At 39.8% G+C, this 15,481-nt stretch overlaps 2 protein-coding genes across 2 annotated transcripts; both read right to left on the bottom strand.

Moving 5' to 3' along the window:
* Positions 1 to 7,126: 7,126 nt before the first annotated feature.
* LOC133798574 (WPP domain-associated protein) lies at positions 7,127 to 11,165 on the bottom strand. The gene is made up of 4 exons (XM_062236945.1): positions 8,351 to 11,165; positions 8,032 to 8,158; positions 7,750 to 7,851; positions 7,127 to 7,520 (listed from the first exon to the last, which is right to left on the bottom strand). Exons 1-4 carry the CDS (start codon positions 10,897 to 10,899, stop codon positions 7,455 to 7,457), a joined length of 2,844 nt encoding a protein of 947 aa, XP_062092929.1. The 5' UTR covers positions 10,900 to 11,165; the 3' UTR covers positions 7,127 to 7,454.
* Positions 11,166 to 11,431: 266 nt separating this feature from the next.
* Positions 11,432 to 13,329, bottom strand: LOC133798575 (caffeoylshikimate esterase-like). Its single transcript, XM_062236946.1, has one exon. The coding sequence runs from the start codon at positions 12,603 to 12,605 to the stop codon at positions 11,640 to 11,642; it is 966 nt and encodes a 321-aa protein (XP_062092930.1). The 5' UTR covers positions 12,606 to 13,329; the 3' UTR covers positions 11,432 to 11,639.
* Positions 13,330 to 15,481: the final 2,152 nt, after the last annotated feature.

Genomic DNA, 15,481 nt, shown 5'->3' on the forward strand with positions numbered 1-15,481 from the left:
CCATTATGCGCCTTGAGTTCGTTTACGTACCTCTTCTGGGCACCTCTGCTCGTGACAGCCAAATGTGAACCTCCCGAGATTGTGGCTATCTCTCCTCCTATCACTGGAGGAGGGACGTCTTGAGCTACCCGAGACCCGGGCTGACTGACCGGGACTTCCAGAGCAGGTCGGCTTGTTGGAACCCTGTTCCGCGCGTACTGAGCCAAGGGGTCGGCTCTGATGAGATTTTCGATCTCATCTTTCAGATGCCTACAATCATCAGTATTGTGGCCAACGTCGTTGTGGAAATGGAAAAACTTGGAGGTGTCTCTCTTCCCCTTCTGGTGCTTTAACGGCTCCGGCTTCTTCCAGGGGAGGCGAGAAGAGTTCACTAGGAAGATGTTCTCCCTGGAGTGGGTGAACTCTGTATAATTTGCGTAGACTGGCTTAAATTTTTCTATGGACTTATTCTTCTTTGGGCCGTGCTGGTTGCCCTCGCCGTTCCAATTTCTTTTGCCTCCACCGAACTGGTTATTCTGCGTAACGTTCTGGGTCGCTGTCACGACCTCCGTTCCCACTCCAGCGGGTTGCTCAGGGACCTGGCTGGTTCCTACAGCTGAGGCTTGGGCCTCCTCCAAGCTGATCCACCCTTGGGCCCTATTTAGGAATTCGTTTACCGAGATGACTCCCTTCCTTTGTATTTCATTCCAGAGTCCCCCTCCAACGAGGATTCCAGTTCTCAAAGCCATGAGCTTGGAGCTGTCATCTGCGTCTCTGGCCTGAGCAGCGACGTTCGCGAACCTGCTCAGGTAAGCCTTCAAAGGCTCGTCGGGTCGTTGCCTCACGTTAGCCAGGGAGTCGGCCTTGACGCGGGCAGCCTGGGAGCCTCGGAATACCCTTTTAAAATCAGCAGAGAAAGTTTTCCAGGAGCTAATTGATTGTTTCTTGCTTTGTTTGAACCATTGTCTGGCTGGCCCAGTCAGTGTGGAGGGAAATATCAAACACCTCAGCTCAGGGCCAATGTTGTGGGCCATCATCAGGGTATTGAACATCCCCAGATGATCCGACGGATCTCCGTCTCCGTTGAATTTGGACAGGTGCGGCATACGGAAACCGGGTGGGTATGCCGTTGCTGCTATGTTTGGGGCGAAGAGCTCAAGCTCATTCCTCGAATCATATTCGTCTTTCTCTTTCTCCGACAGGAGCTTCCTCATTAGCTCCTCCATCTGAGCCAAGCGCTCAAGGGTTTTGTCCTGATCTCCTTGGTTATTCCGGGGCTGTTCAACAGCTCCGGATCCATTGTATACGTTTGGTGGGTTATTGCCCCTCCTATCTTGAGATAGGTTATTTAGGACATTCCCGCCGTTACGTACCTCGGACAGGTCTCCCCCTGAGTGAGCATGGCTGCCACCCCCTACTGGGTCCCCCCTATGAGAGTTAAGGCGATCTCGTAGGTCTCCCCTCGGGGTGGCTTGAGGACTTTGCACCGAGCTTAAGCGTTGACGCAAGTCTCTGCCAGAAAGGTCACTCCGGCGACTGCCGGTCCAGTAGCTCCCGTTAGACAAGCTCGGAGTCCGCCTCTGGGGGTGAGGATCCGGGCTCCCCTGGGGGCCCTGCTACGACGGGAAGGTCCTGCGGATGGCGGGTTTCTCCTGCTGCTTCCATAAGCTGGAATATCTCGGATAGGCCGAAGAGGAGACAGATATCTTATTGGTGACGGAGGATGTCTGACCGGGGACACAATCCTGGTTCCGTCCAGGCGGATCAAGTTAGGTGGGGGCCTTTTGGCCCTGCCAACCTGCGGGCCCCGTGCCTAGCGATCTGGATGAGGCGCAGGACGGCTGGAGCGGACGGGGCTGATGCTGTGAGCCCTCCCCAAATCTCCTTCTAGAATTCCCTCGAACCCTCCTGGGCGCACTCGAGGCTGGCAGTGAGCTGGGAGTTGAAGTTTGGATCGAGCGGCTATACTGTTGCTCAGCTCTGGGTATTTCTTCGAAGTTTGCTTCTCGGCGGTGCGATGAGGGAGTAGAGTTGGACGTCAGAGGTCTGACCGAGCAGCTAGGCCTGGACCGATTACCCCGGCGGGACTTATGAGTCTCGCCTTGCCTCTTTCTGACGTTAGCGTCGGTTGTAAGAGGGGGTAGCTGGGCCAACACCTCCTTAATCTGCTGACTAGCTTTCGCCAGTTGGCTCCTCAGTTGAGCGTTCTCCATCTCTACCGCCGTGTAAAAATCCCGGTTTAGATTAGGTTGCCGGGGTGCCGAACTTCCAGTGTCATCCTGGCCTACCGGCTGCTTGCCCAGCCGCTGCTGGACTTCAGGATTTTGCTCACTTGAGATGGCGGCATGATGAGCCTCCTGCCCATCATGTTGTTCCGCCTCGTTACCGTGTCTTGATCGAGTGGTCACCATATATGGATATTCGTGATAGGACCAATCTAACAAGCTCTTAATGAAAGCACCAAACTATTGACGCGGTTCTTCGCCAACAGGTAATTAAGAAAATAAGAGAAAGAGATTAGTGCTTAATAATGAACAGAAACAGATGAATGATCTTTAAATGGACTGATGACACAATTACGTTTTTAGGTGGTTCAAAGGTTAAAAATCATTCTACTCCACCAGCCAATATTATTGCTATCTTTTGGTATTCTTTACAGGATACTTTTTTACATAATAGAATCCAACCCCTTGCAACTCCCAGGGTCTCCATATTTATAGGAGAGGGCACCTGGAAGTTGGTAAGGGGGGTCATCCCGTGACCTTCTTACCCATCATGTCACTTCTGTGACATTCATGATTAATTCCTAAAACCTGACAAATGAAGTGTGGTCTAATCAACAGGTAAGAGGGATAATGGGCCGCACGACCCAACCCAGTCGTGGGTGCCGGAATACGCACGTTCGTGCTATGTGTCCGAGAATTCAGGGATATATCAGACACGTGATGTCTGATATATGCACGTTTACATTGCGTGGTTGACTTTATAAAAGGTCATAGCTTCCAACCCCAGTTCGTACCCCAAGTTGGATGCCTTCTCGACCTGCGGCCTTCATAGTCCTAACTCGGCCCTTGAGTAATCTTGGTGAACCTTTGGCTACCTCGAGCTAAAGAGGTAGGACCTGACGGTGGCAGGTCCGGTCATGGGGTATCCACGTGGATGATATAATTAGGCCATATCTCAGCTCGCTAATAGCCCGTTGGAAAATCAGGGCGTACAATCTTATATACTTTGCTAATGTTCTGGAAAGAACATAACACTACAATGTGTAAGTAGATCATATCGTAGATCGGCAAGTCAGTGTAAATCATGTGCACTGACTAATCTTAGGACTAACATATTTTTTAACATATAATCATATTTATATTCCACTTTGATTACGTCACTATAAATATGATTAGTTATATGCTCGGGATTTAATATAAATTTATATTAAACAAATAATCATGGAAAAAAAACATGTCAGCAAAGTGATTGACCAAGTCAAAAACTGATTTCTATTATTTTATTGATAATAAAATGAGATTACAAAGAAATTGAGTTTTAATTAGGACATAAAACCCCCAACATATTTTTCCCTTAGGCTCAACTTTGAAGATAAGCTTATGGTAGGGGTATTATGGTCTTTTGACCACATAAATAGAGAAAAAAAATGAAACCTTAAATGAGAGCTTTTGTCATTCACGTGGCTCTCTATTTCTCTTCCTTGGGATTTCTCTCAAAGTTAGCTAAGAGCACAATTCTTTCAAGTGACCTTAGCTTGAAGATTATTGAGATTTCTTGAGGAATTTTTAACTCTTTTGGGAGATTAGAAGCTAGCAAGGATCAGCAAGAGGTGGGGATTCCAAAATTCCATAGATAAGGTAAAATTTCTGAACTTTTCCTTGATATTTATGGTGTTCTTGGTTTAGGTGGGTTTTGAATTCATTTTTTGCTTATGGTAGAGTATAAAGGTTGGTTTGAGTTTGGGAATTAGTTCATAAACTGGTTTAAAAGCTTGTGGTTGTCTGAATTATGATTTAGAGTCTTTGATTGTGAATTTGGCATGAAATGAACCTTGAAGCTCAAAGTTATGATTTTGGGAATCTTTGGGTTGTTGGGTGTTTTGGTCTTTCTTTGATGCTCTTTGGTGTTGGGTAAACTGGTTTGAGGGTGAATTTTTTGTTTAGAAAGGGTTGGGAACTCGTTTTGGTGATATGGGGTTGGAAAAGTTGCAGGAAACGCAATCTAGAATTCTGGGTTCGTGATGTGGTGCCCCTACGCCAAGTGTGGGTGCCCCTGCACTATGCAAGGGAGGGCTTGGGGTGCCTCTGCCCGTTGGGGCATCCTTGCCCTTGGAGTGGGCGCCCCTGTGCTATGCAGGGGAGAGCTTCTGAGGTCTCTGCCCAGTTGGGGCGCCCCTGCCCTATGCCCATTTCAGCATGAGTCCTTTTTAAGGCTTAGGAAGAACTTGGGGGCTCGGGGGACGATTCCACCACCCTTTTTGGTGGAATTGGACTTCTAGAGAGCTTGGGATTGGTCCTGAATTCATTAATTGGATTTGGATCTTAACAGGGGTACCGTTTATGGTTGTGACTAGGTTCACCGCTAGGCTTCGGGGAAAAGGATCATGCTCGGGGTCGCCTCACCTCATTGCTTAGACCTGAGGTAAGAAAACAAGTATATGCACTTAGAGCTATTGGTTGGTATGCTTATTATCCTTGAACTACCTGTGAATGTATGGTATGACTGATACTCGGCCATCGGGCGGAACATGGGACCGGACGGCCATTGCATTCAACGTGGAGATGTTCGACAAATCGTGTGAAACATAGGTCGTGAAGGCGAGTTCAGTTTGAGGGTGCAATCCTTTCCTGGCATGAACCGAGGGCGAAGTGCTTGAGTACGCATCTCGCTCGGTTGGGCAGCTCGGCAAAGCGTGTGGAATGCAAGTCGAAGGGCAAGTTCAATTTGAGGGTGTGGTCCCCACTTGCCTGGCATGAACCATGAGTTGAGTGCCTGAGTACGCACCTCACTCGGCAGGGTTGTTTTCCCTGGGTCTTGTAATTGATTATATGATTAAGATGAGTATTATTTTGTAAACTGTAGAATGTGTTTACAGGTTATATGATTTGAATGAATGTATCTGATATTTGTGAAGCATGTGTTTATTGCTTTTGAATATTTGGGCTATTGTTATGTTGTGTGAGGTTTTCTTGATGAGCCTTGGCTCACGGGTGCTCTATGGTGTAGGTAAGAGCAATGGCAAACTGGACCAGCCATGAGTTAGAGAGCTTCAGGGGCGGTGTGTACATATGCGGCCTGCTTAACCGCCACAGTCGGGATTGCTTGGGAGGAACTAGGGTTGAACCTGTTTTGTTGCTTAGGCCAGCTTATTTTGTAATCTTTTGTGTTGTAAATAACTTTCAAATTTCTATTTTGGGATCCCATGTACAGACTGAAACTTTTTAATTTAAATGTTTACTTCTTTGATTAAAATTTTTAATACCTAAACCATCCGCTTAGGTCAGCTAGTTCTGTAATTTTGTTATACCTGTATTTTGATTTAAAACATTTGGAATCCCTTGTAGATATTCAAACATTTCTAATGAAAATTTTAACTTCATTGACCAAAATTTTAATATCTAAACTGTTGTTTAACCTTAATTACACTTTTTAGTCCAAATAACTCGCTTAACGAGTTAAGCAATATTTTTAACATACTGTGTAACGGTTCTGGATTAGTAGGGTGTTACATTCCACATTTGTTATTCTATGTTTTTACAAAGTATAGATTTGGTGCTTTTTAATATGAAAAATTACTTCGTATTTGTAAAACCAGTTAAAAATTGTACCTTATGTGTAATTTTGGTCAACAATTTTTTCATGATGCCCAAATTACCTTCCTTTTAAGTCCTTTAGTTCATTAAAATTTATTTGAAAAAATACGATGACATATGTTATATTATAATTGGCCGAACTAATTTTTTCTTTTTAAAAAACACACAATTTTTTAATCTTTTTCTTTCTCTCCACTCGCTCTCTTCTCCACGCGCCCTATCTCCTATAACTTGGAATTCGACAATCAAAATGCTATTGAAATCTTAAAAAAAAAAAGCTACAACTTCAAAATCCTTATTGTCATATAATATAAAGAAATGGAAAAAGGTTGCCCAAAGGGTCACTTTTACAAGATTATTGAAATATGTCATGCCATTTAGTTATCATGATAATTAATGTTAGATATTTTTATATTATTATTTTATATACGAATGTCTAAGTTGAATTATGAATTTCATGTATATTTTATATACGAATGTCTAAGTTGATATTATTCAACAAAGTATGATATTATTCAACAAAGTATTATTTAAGATGAAAATATATTTAGTTTATATTCTCAATTATGATTATCTAGTATCATGTAATATAAAATCATGTATATTTTGGTATCCTATGTTATTGATAATAGTCATTAGATACTTTGTAATTTGAAAATCAATGTAAAATAGTAATCTGTCATTCATGGGAATATACCATTTGGTACCCTGTAATTTATGACCAAATTTGAGCCTATGTACAGTTTCAAATTACAAAGTACCATTTAGTACCTCATGATCATTATTAGAAATATAAAGTACAAACCATGTATAGATATATTATCGTTTAAGATTCAAGCTCATTTTTTGCATAAACAATACCTACATACAATTTTCTTCAACTTAGTTAGTACATTTATTTATATTCATTAATATGGAACCATAATTATAAATAGAATACTACCCATAGATGAGTACTAACAATTATGATGATGTGACAACATAGTGACTTGGTATACTAAGTCACCAACATGTAAATATTTTTTTTTCTACGTTAATTTTGAATTTAGTTTTTTTTGCCATAATTAATGTTGTTTCTAACTAATCAGAGACACTAGCCATATTTAGAAATTGACATGCATTTAAAAAATGAAAATTTTACAATATTATATTTTCATAATAAATACACATTTTTCATTAGACAACCCTTCCAAAAATTTGAAAAAATCAAAATTTATTTTTAGAAATATTAATTAACAACTATAAATATGGATCATTGATCTTAATCCAATGGTTAATATTAAAATAACTATACATGGGTAGTAACATTAAGTGCACCAAATTATAAATATATGTTTTTATGTGCAGTATATAATGGACAATTTTTTTACACTAAATGTGAACTTGAGCCACACAAATAAGAAGAAAAAGATTGTTTTATGCAAGTTGGACATTTTAAAAAATCTATGGATCAACTAGTATCTAAGTGTTGAAAAACCACTTCCAAAACACCATTCTCATCATGTTACAAGTGATTCCTCTTTCCACAGTTCATCCACATTCATACACTTTCATACAACAAGTTTCGAATCTAGATCTTGTACAGAAATATATGTATTAGCTTAGTGCATTTTCAACCCAATATAATGTAATACATCATATTTAGACATCTGTGTGTCAATGTTTAGGTGCATGGATAACTCCATATATTTCCTTCTTTATCAACTGCATGAGCTCCAAAACCTGCAGGAAAATATAATCAAAGAAGAAAAAAAAAATTCTACAAAACTAAATTCGAAATGAAAAAAAAAGTACTTATTTTTATAGTTATGCTTCATTATGAGCTTTGAAAGTTATGTAGACTATGAAAAGATCAAGCTGAACATTCCTTTAAAAAAAATAATGATTGAGCTGAACACTTTAGATTTACAGTATTGTTAAAGCAAAGAACAAAATAGCAAAATTTTCCTACCTCGGAATAGTGCTGCAAAACAGGTGAATAATGATTCAGGGTCTTGTATATCTTGTGAAGTAGGCCTAAAAGCATGTCTACTTGATCTCCTAAAAGATCTACCTATGAAAAACAGCCACACATTTCTTAAATCCTGAACAATATCTACAGATAGTGACACTTCAAGAGAAAGTTTAGAAGTATTATATGTTAAATAATTGGAGACTGCAGTATCAATTTAACTAAAGCCAAAGAAAATTGAAGATTAAAACATAAAAAGATTCTTATAAAAAAGTGAGTAACCTCAGTTTCAGCCTTATGGAGATTCTGGCATCTCCTAGTGAAAGCCTTCTTGTAAAGTGATTCTTTCTCTCTTACGGAAGAAACTGTATCAACAAGTGGATCCAAATGATGATGAATCTGTTCCAATCTGTGTAGAGTATCTCATCAGTTACTTGATCAATAAACTGTTTCCTATTTGTGCATAGGTAGTAAATCATACAAATCTACTTGATCAATAAACTATTTCCTATTTGTTCATAGGTAGTAAATCTCACAAATCATGAATATTTTTCAATTGTAATCTGCAGTAAAACATTTGAAAACATATACAAGTACCCACCTCAAAATGTTCACCTCTAGCTTTTCTCTTACTCTGTCCTCAAACTCCTCCATCATGTCTTGGATGAATCCAAGGATAGGTAAGACTGCAGATTTCTCAAATGGGTCCAATTGCTCTTTCGAATCTTCTTCTTGTTGTTCATCAATAGAGGATTCTTTGTCTTGTAGATAATTAGAGCTTTCTAAACTGACAGTAATTAAGCTTAAACTAGAAACCATCTTACCTAGTGTTTCCTTACTCTTGGCTAACTGATGTAGAGTATTCTCTAGCTTTCTATTCACTGAACTGGACTTGTTTTTCCTACCAAAACTTTCACTCTCCAAGCCTAGTAGACCAATGTTTGTGTTTTTTTCCCTTATTTCATAATGTAAACTTAGAACTAGATTCTCTTCCACTTCAAGACAGTCCAATAACAAATCCACCTTTCGAGATATACTTTCCTGTGAAGTAAGCTGTTTAGACTTTCTTAACTTGTCCTCGCAGAATATGCATCTCGAGAGTTTGTCCTCATTACCAAAATCAACTTGTTTTGAAAGAACAAAAGCATCTTTCACCGCTTCTAAAATGACAAACTGATGAATTTCTTCCCTAAGGAGACTTTGTGTGTTGTGTGTGTCTAATTCCATCCGCCATTGCTTGATTGTTTCTCTAATGAAATCCATACAGACATCTTCCTTTATAGAACTTTCAGCAAGATTTACCCATTCAAGTTTATGAAAAGCCGAACTGACAGTGTCAGAAATACTTTTGGTGGTCTTATCAAAGACAATATCATATATCTCTTCTCTAACAATGATTTCGGATTCATAACATTCTATGATTTTGTTCCATTCCTTCAACATTTCTCTGAACATGAGTATCTGTATATCATGATCCAGCTTTTCAGTAAATGCTGATTCTTCCAAACAGATATTTTCAGACCTCGCATTGTTAAATTCAGCTAACTTTAAGTTGATGGAAGAAATACAATCCTTGATTGCCTCGTTGAAGACAATGCAATGCGTTTCTTCTCTAATTTGAGATTCAACGTTGTTGCTTTCGATTTTCACATTCCAATGATTCGTCATTTCCGCAACAAGATCTTTACATTGACCTTTCCATATCAGGCTCTCATAATCATAGATATATATCCTTGTGTTGAACTCTTTCAACAAGCCTTCAAAAAGAGTAATATATGTCTCTTCCATTATGTTGGTTTTCAAACTCAATTCCTCTAGCTCTAACTCTCTTCTCCCCATTTCATTTGGTAGCTCATCATTATCATTTGCATTAAAGTTTAGAAATCCCTTTCTTGAAAGACTTTCTTCTCCATTTAAGTCTCTATGATCATCGAAAGATTCTCCCATGTTAGCACTCCATTCTATAAAATTTTCTAGCTTCTCAATGATTTCTTGGACTCTTTTGTTGAGGGTAACTGGTTCCTTGTCCTTCTTGCAAGATGAATATGCTTTTTCTTTCATAAGTTCTCTCTTCAATAGATTCAATTCTTCTGCCTCAGCACTCTTTTCCCGTATGATGGACTCGTGATTCTTTATCATCTTAGCAACATAGTGGTTTCCATCCTCCTCGGTAGCCTCCCTGAAATTCTCGCTCTCAAATCTATTGAAATTTTCAAAAATGGAGGACTTGGAAGGCTTTCCATGTTGAACCAAGAAAGACTCTAGTTCATTTCTCAAACGTGCAACTTCTCTCAGCATAACAGACCAAAGATCACCTCCGAATCTCAATCCAGTGGGGAGTTCATTATCTTGTCTCAACAATATCATATCGGACATCTCCTGAAAATCCTGCATGAGACCTTTAAGTAAGATAAAAACAGTGTCTTTTTCAATACCCCATCTCCATTGTTGCTCTATTGGAACCTCAGATAAGATAATAGCATTCCTCATCTTTCCAAAAGCCAAATCCAAAGTTTCCTTCAACATGTCTATGTCTGAACCCATCTGCTCAACCTTCTCATTGTCAATAGATTCATCAAGCTTGTTGCATTGGCCAGGCTCAAGCTTCTGTCTGATATTCCAAACCTGCTGATCAACAGAATTCTTTAACTCACAGAACTCACCTTCTCTATCATCAACTCCCTCAGATTTAGTCTTTTCAAGCTTGAGTTTCGCACGCAAAGAGACCAACTCCTTTTCTTTTATCTCCAAGGCCTGCCGTAGCTTCAACTCACTGTCTAATCTCTCTGTGAGCTCTCTGTCTTTCTCCCGAATTGCCATCTCTGATTCGCTTAGGCGGCCTTTGAGACGGTTCCTGATCTCAGCCAAACCAGCAAGCACGTCTTCTTCACTGCTGCTTTCAAGGACAAAGATGTCAGGCTCTTCTTGCACGAACTTCATGCATCCTTCTAACTGCATCACAGCCAATTCATAGAACTTGGATATCTCGTTCAACCGCTCTATCACGCCTTCTTTCGACTTAACTCTCTTGTGGGCTTTGTTCATTGCACGGTGAACGATTCTCATCATGGTTGAATCTGTTATGGAGCCTCTGAATCTGCCCTCCACTCCACCAAAAAACTCCTCCATTTGTTCAGTAAAAAGAATCATAAAGGTCTCAGTTCAATCCAAAGGACCTTGGGGAAAAAAAAGTAATTAAGTTTGATGCTATTGTATTTATGGACATTTGTGGAAGGGGAATACATTTAAGATTAGAGGAGGCGTTGGCGTTTGGAGTGGATGAAAAGAAAATGGGGTTAAGATCTGTGTTTTCTCATTTTGTTCTATAAACAAGGTGAACTGACCATTTCTTTACAAGATCGTTGATTAAATTATATGGTCGTCCTTATGTTTAAGGAATAAATGAACTATTTTCCGATTACGTTGGTTGATATAGTCAACGAAGACTTGGAACTGAAATTAGTTGGCCTAATCAGATCTGATTGAATTGCTGTAATTTGAACAGGTCCAATTGCTCTTCAAATAATTTGAACAGTACAAATTATAGATCCAAATGATCGTGTATACGCTAAACCAAAATGAAATATTTTGACTTATTATACAGGAATCATCATAGTTTTCATTAACATAAAATTAAGGTAGCGTAATGTTTTGTTTAGTGATTTATAAAAATTAGCACTACTTTTCAATAAGAGAGGAATATTCATTGGAAGCTAAGATCTTGAATAACACCATCGACACTGCACCAAGTCATAAATAAAGAGTGTCACATGCTACAAAACCCCCTACTTCTCCAATTTTTTATTAAAGTCCAATAAGATGCGATTTAACCTTTTAAAGAAAATGTGAGAGGCGAGCCACCATACCCAGCGGCGGCACGTGCGTCACACTCAACTCGCACGGGCGCGTTGGACACGGGTTCGTAGCCAGTCAGCCATTTCCCCAAACACTATATCAACACTCTCCTTGGGCTCCCCAATAAGCTGATGCCACATCCCAGGGTGAATTCGGATCGTCTTATCTTTGCTGGCGGCGCGTCGGTACAGTTCCTCCACGCACGCCGGGTCGCAAACCACGTCTTCTCCGCCGTGGACGATCAGCAAGGGCACCTCCACCTCCTCAAACCTCCCCTGCAGCTCCCTGCAGACCCTTAGGAGCTCCAGCGCCGTTGCGGCCCTCGGCCTCGCCGTAGGTCGCCGCGGACTCGCAAGGGCCAGCCGCCGCTTCCACTCTTCTTTGAAAGACAAGTCAGGAATCGAGCCGCGCGTGGGTACCACGCGCCACGTAGGGATGACGGCGGCGACGAGGAAGAGCAGGTGCTCTAGCGGCCAGGGCGGCTTGAACTTGGCGCTTATCCCGCACATGGCACCGTTAAGGATGATCCCGTCCCAGGATCCCACGCGGCGGAGCGTGATAAGAAGGGCGATGGCGCCACCAAGGGACTCGGCGTAGAGGAAAGCCGGAAGCGACGGGGAGTAGCGGGATCGGAATTCGTCGAAGAAGGCGATGCAATCATCGACGACAGGGTTGATATCCGGAATGTGAGCGATGAGGCCATCAGAGAATCCGTGGCCCTGGTGATCGATGGCACAGACGGCAAAGCCTGTCTTGGCGAAGAAGATGGAGGTGAGCTGAACGAACCAGCTGGACTCACCGGTGAAGCCATGGACGACAGCGAGAACGGCAGTAATGGGGGTAGGGGGGAGTGGGGTCCACCACTGGGTAAAGAGCTTGAGGCCACTGGAGTTGGTAATGTACTGAGAATCGTGGACGACGGAGTGGCGGGCGTAGAAGTCTTCAGGCGTGGATGAGCCAAAGGGACTGGTGTCGTCGGCCTCCGCTATGGGGTGTGCCATCTTGGATGATTTTTAGAGGATTGTGATGTAAGTGAATGGAACTAACGTTATGTGGTATCAGTAGTCACTTCTGTAAAGAGGGCCGTTGGAGTGAATTAAATGCGCGTTGTGTTGTTGTCGTTATAAAGGCCAACGTTGCATTCAATGTCTGCTACGCTATGCTGACGCGACTCTGTGTGCAATCCCCGCATTGATTGATTTCGGACAGAGTTGGTTGGCACAGGCGAACCAACCCTCTCCTTGTTGCCTCACTGAAACTTCTATTATCAAATATTCTTATGCTTTACCCCCTTTTTTTTGTGTTATGAAAACAATGTTGACACGATTGCATGTTCAAAAATGGAAAAGAAAAAAAATGCTGTGACCAAAATAAACATAATCAAAATGAAAATTATGAAATCTATCACAGTGCATTGATACTAATACTATGATACAGTTGTGATAGTCTCAGCAGCACATCTCTGTTTTACTACAAATGATAAATAAAAAGAAACAAACAGTCCTATGATGCTTACAGAAACTAGAATCCAGAACTTTTAAGAATTAAAAGTAAATATCTGATTCCATTCTTCTAACTTCTATTCTTATTTTCCTTGTTTTTTTAGAAAAAAAAAAGGAAAAAAAACAGTTTGTATTAATCCATATTCTAACAAAGGACTGTACATCATACATGAATGGTTCCCGTTTATAATCATTCCAGTCAAAAGCCCAGATGCATACTGAATTAGCAGCAACCTAATTCCTCGCAACAAGCTGAAACAGGAAAACTCTCATATCAGATTATCATTTTAATTTTTAATTTTTACAACACAGTGTGAAATCTTTAATTTACTAATGAAAATCAGATAAAATTATAGCACCTTAAAGATGTTCAACAAAAACAATCAGAGAATCTGTGATAGACCCTGGGTTGGTAATTGGTCACCTAGACACTAGGAGTAATTTGGGTAGATTATGATAAGTGGGTATAAAGACAGTTAGAGAATATCATCTGGATATGGTTGTAATAGTATAGAAGAATAGGTTTGGTAGAGGGAGGTCATGGAGAATTTGTATTGATTAGAACATTTTCTCTTTATAGAGTTGGCGGTGTCTGGAATATTGGCCATTTTTTTGGTACAACATTCTTGCTGTTTCTTTAATTAAAATCAGACAGGTTTCTGCATCTTTTTTTAATATTTCTTGCTCATTTGTTCTTATATTTTCTGTAGAAGTCTAGTGGTTCCTATCAATCTGAAAGACAACTGCCTCAAGAACGATATATGCTTCCAAAAACTTCATTATTGACATATCATCAAGTAATCATAGAAAGGTACATGACACTAAGAATCACCAATCATAGGTGTAACTCAATTTAACTGTATCGATACATAATATTGACCTAAAAATCACTATAACAAACTCAAATCTGCATGGTATTTGGTATTAGTATGATGTAAATCCAGCCAATGAATAAAGACATAGCAATCATGGTAGCAAGAAATTAGAATTTTCCCATAGTCAAAATGATACAATTAGAAAGTAGAAACAAGAAAAGAAATGACAAATTAATGGTACAAAAGTAACAATTCACTATTTCATCCTACAAAAGGCCTGATAATTTGGTATGTTAACACAACCAAAGTGAAAGTTAAAATGGATGTTATCAAGTACAGATTGCAGTAGGGATGATGAAATTCAACAAATAAGAACAACTTTGTTATTAATGTTTTGAATACACATAAAATTCATAATTAGACCGTCAAGAGGGCATCATCTGCTTGAGAAATCCTGCTTAATGATTCCTATACAATCCAGACTCTACCCAAACTAAGATCACTAGCTCCCTACCACATACACCATAACATCATTGATGTAGGATAAATAACAAGTAGTAGTAAGGAATACTCAAGTCCCTCAGATACATTTCCTCTTTTAGGCTTATAACCTTTATATGGCCTTAATAAAACTAACAAAATAACCAACTAGACAATAACAAATTTTTATCCTAGATTATCAATTAGTACTACTTATTCTTTATCCTACATCAATCATACTCTGTCAACAGAACAAAATCTTTAAAGAAGACTATAAGCTACTCCAAGCAATCTTAGCACACCCGCAAACTTCATAACCACATAGACAAACTCTTAACATCAAGAAATTACATTAATATGCTTAATTTACTAGGTCTTGTAGTTTTAGCTAAAGATTAGCTCCTAAAACATTCTCCTCCAACAAGCTCTTTCAACCAAGGATTCTACATCTTTGTGTTAATCTTTCTGCCCAATTAAATTTGTTTTATAACGAAGTCCGTGAATACCAGTGAGTTTAAATATAACATCTCTGCCTCCCATCCATATCCGCTATGTCTGATCCAGGAGTTTTGTTCCAAGACCCAAATTGAAAGAGGGAATTAGTTCTAAGATAACTCTCCTCCATTCAAGACATTCCAGTCACGAATACTAAACCAAAGGATCATCTGAAGTACATATTTTACTTATTAAAACACACACGAGCTCAAAATTTACTTCTTAAATGATATTTTATCCGATTCACGGCTTTGTTTACAACTAACCGTTTCCAACCACTTGTATAATTCTCCCTCTCGATAACATAGAAGACCCAAGTTACAAAACCCAACATATCTCAAGTTCTCAACTCAACACGGAAAATCAGTTGACTTGAAGTCTTTATTTATTTTCAATCTACTGAATATGAAAAACTCTAAAGATAACAATACCAACCAGGAAGAAAATATAATTTTAGAGTTGTCATTTCTCATTGGCAACTGTCGGTCTTGATCTTCTAATTCAAAAAACATAACATACGTTCTAGTGTTAATATGAAAAGTTTACACGGATTATGGAATTACTCAAACCTTGTCAACAAATCGA

This window comes from Humulus lupulus, chromosome 8, assembly GCF_963169125.1.
Source record: "Humulus lupulus chromosome 8, drHumLupu1.1, whole genome shotgun sequence".
NCBI classification, from domain to species: Eukaryota; Viridiplantae; Streptophyta; class Magnoliopsida; order Rosales; family Cannabaceae; genus Humulus; species Humulus lupulus.

Coding starts and splice junctions, on each gene's coding strand:
- LOC133798575 (XM_062236946.1), bottom strand. CDS start 12,605: ATGGCACACCCCATAGCGGAGGCCGACGACACCAGTCCCTTTGGCTCA.
- LOC133798574 (XM_062236945.1), bottom strand. CDS start 10,899: ATGATTCTTTTTACTGAACAAATGGAGGAGTTTTTTGGTGGAGTGGAG. Junction 7,852..8,031: donor TCCATAAGGCTGAAACTGAG/GTTACTCACTTT, acceptor TGTTTTTCATAG/GTAGATCTTTTAGGAGATCA. Junction 7,521..7,749: donor TTTTGCAGCACTATTCCGAG/GTAGGAAAATTT, acceptor ATTTTCCTGCAG/GTTTTGGAGCTCATGCAGTT.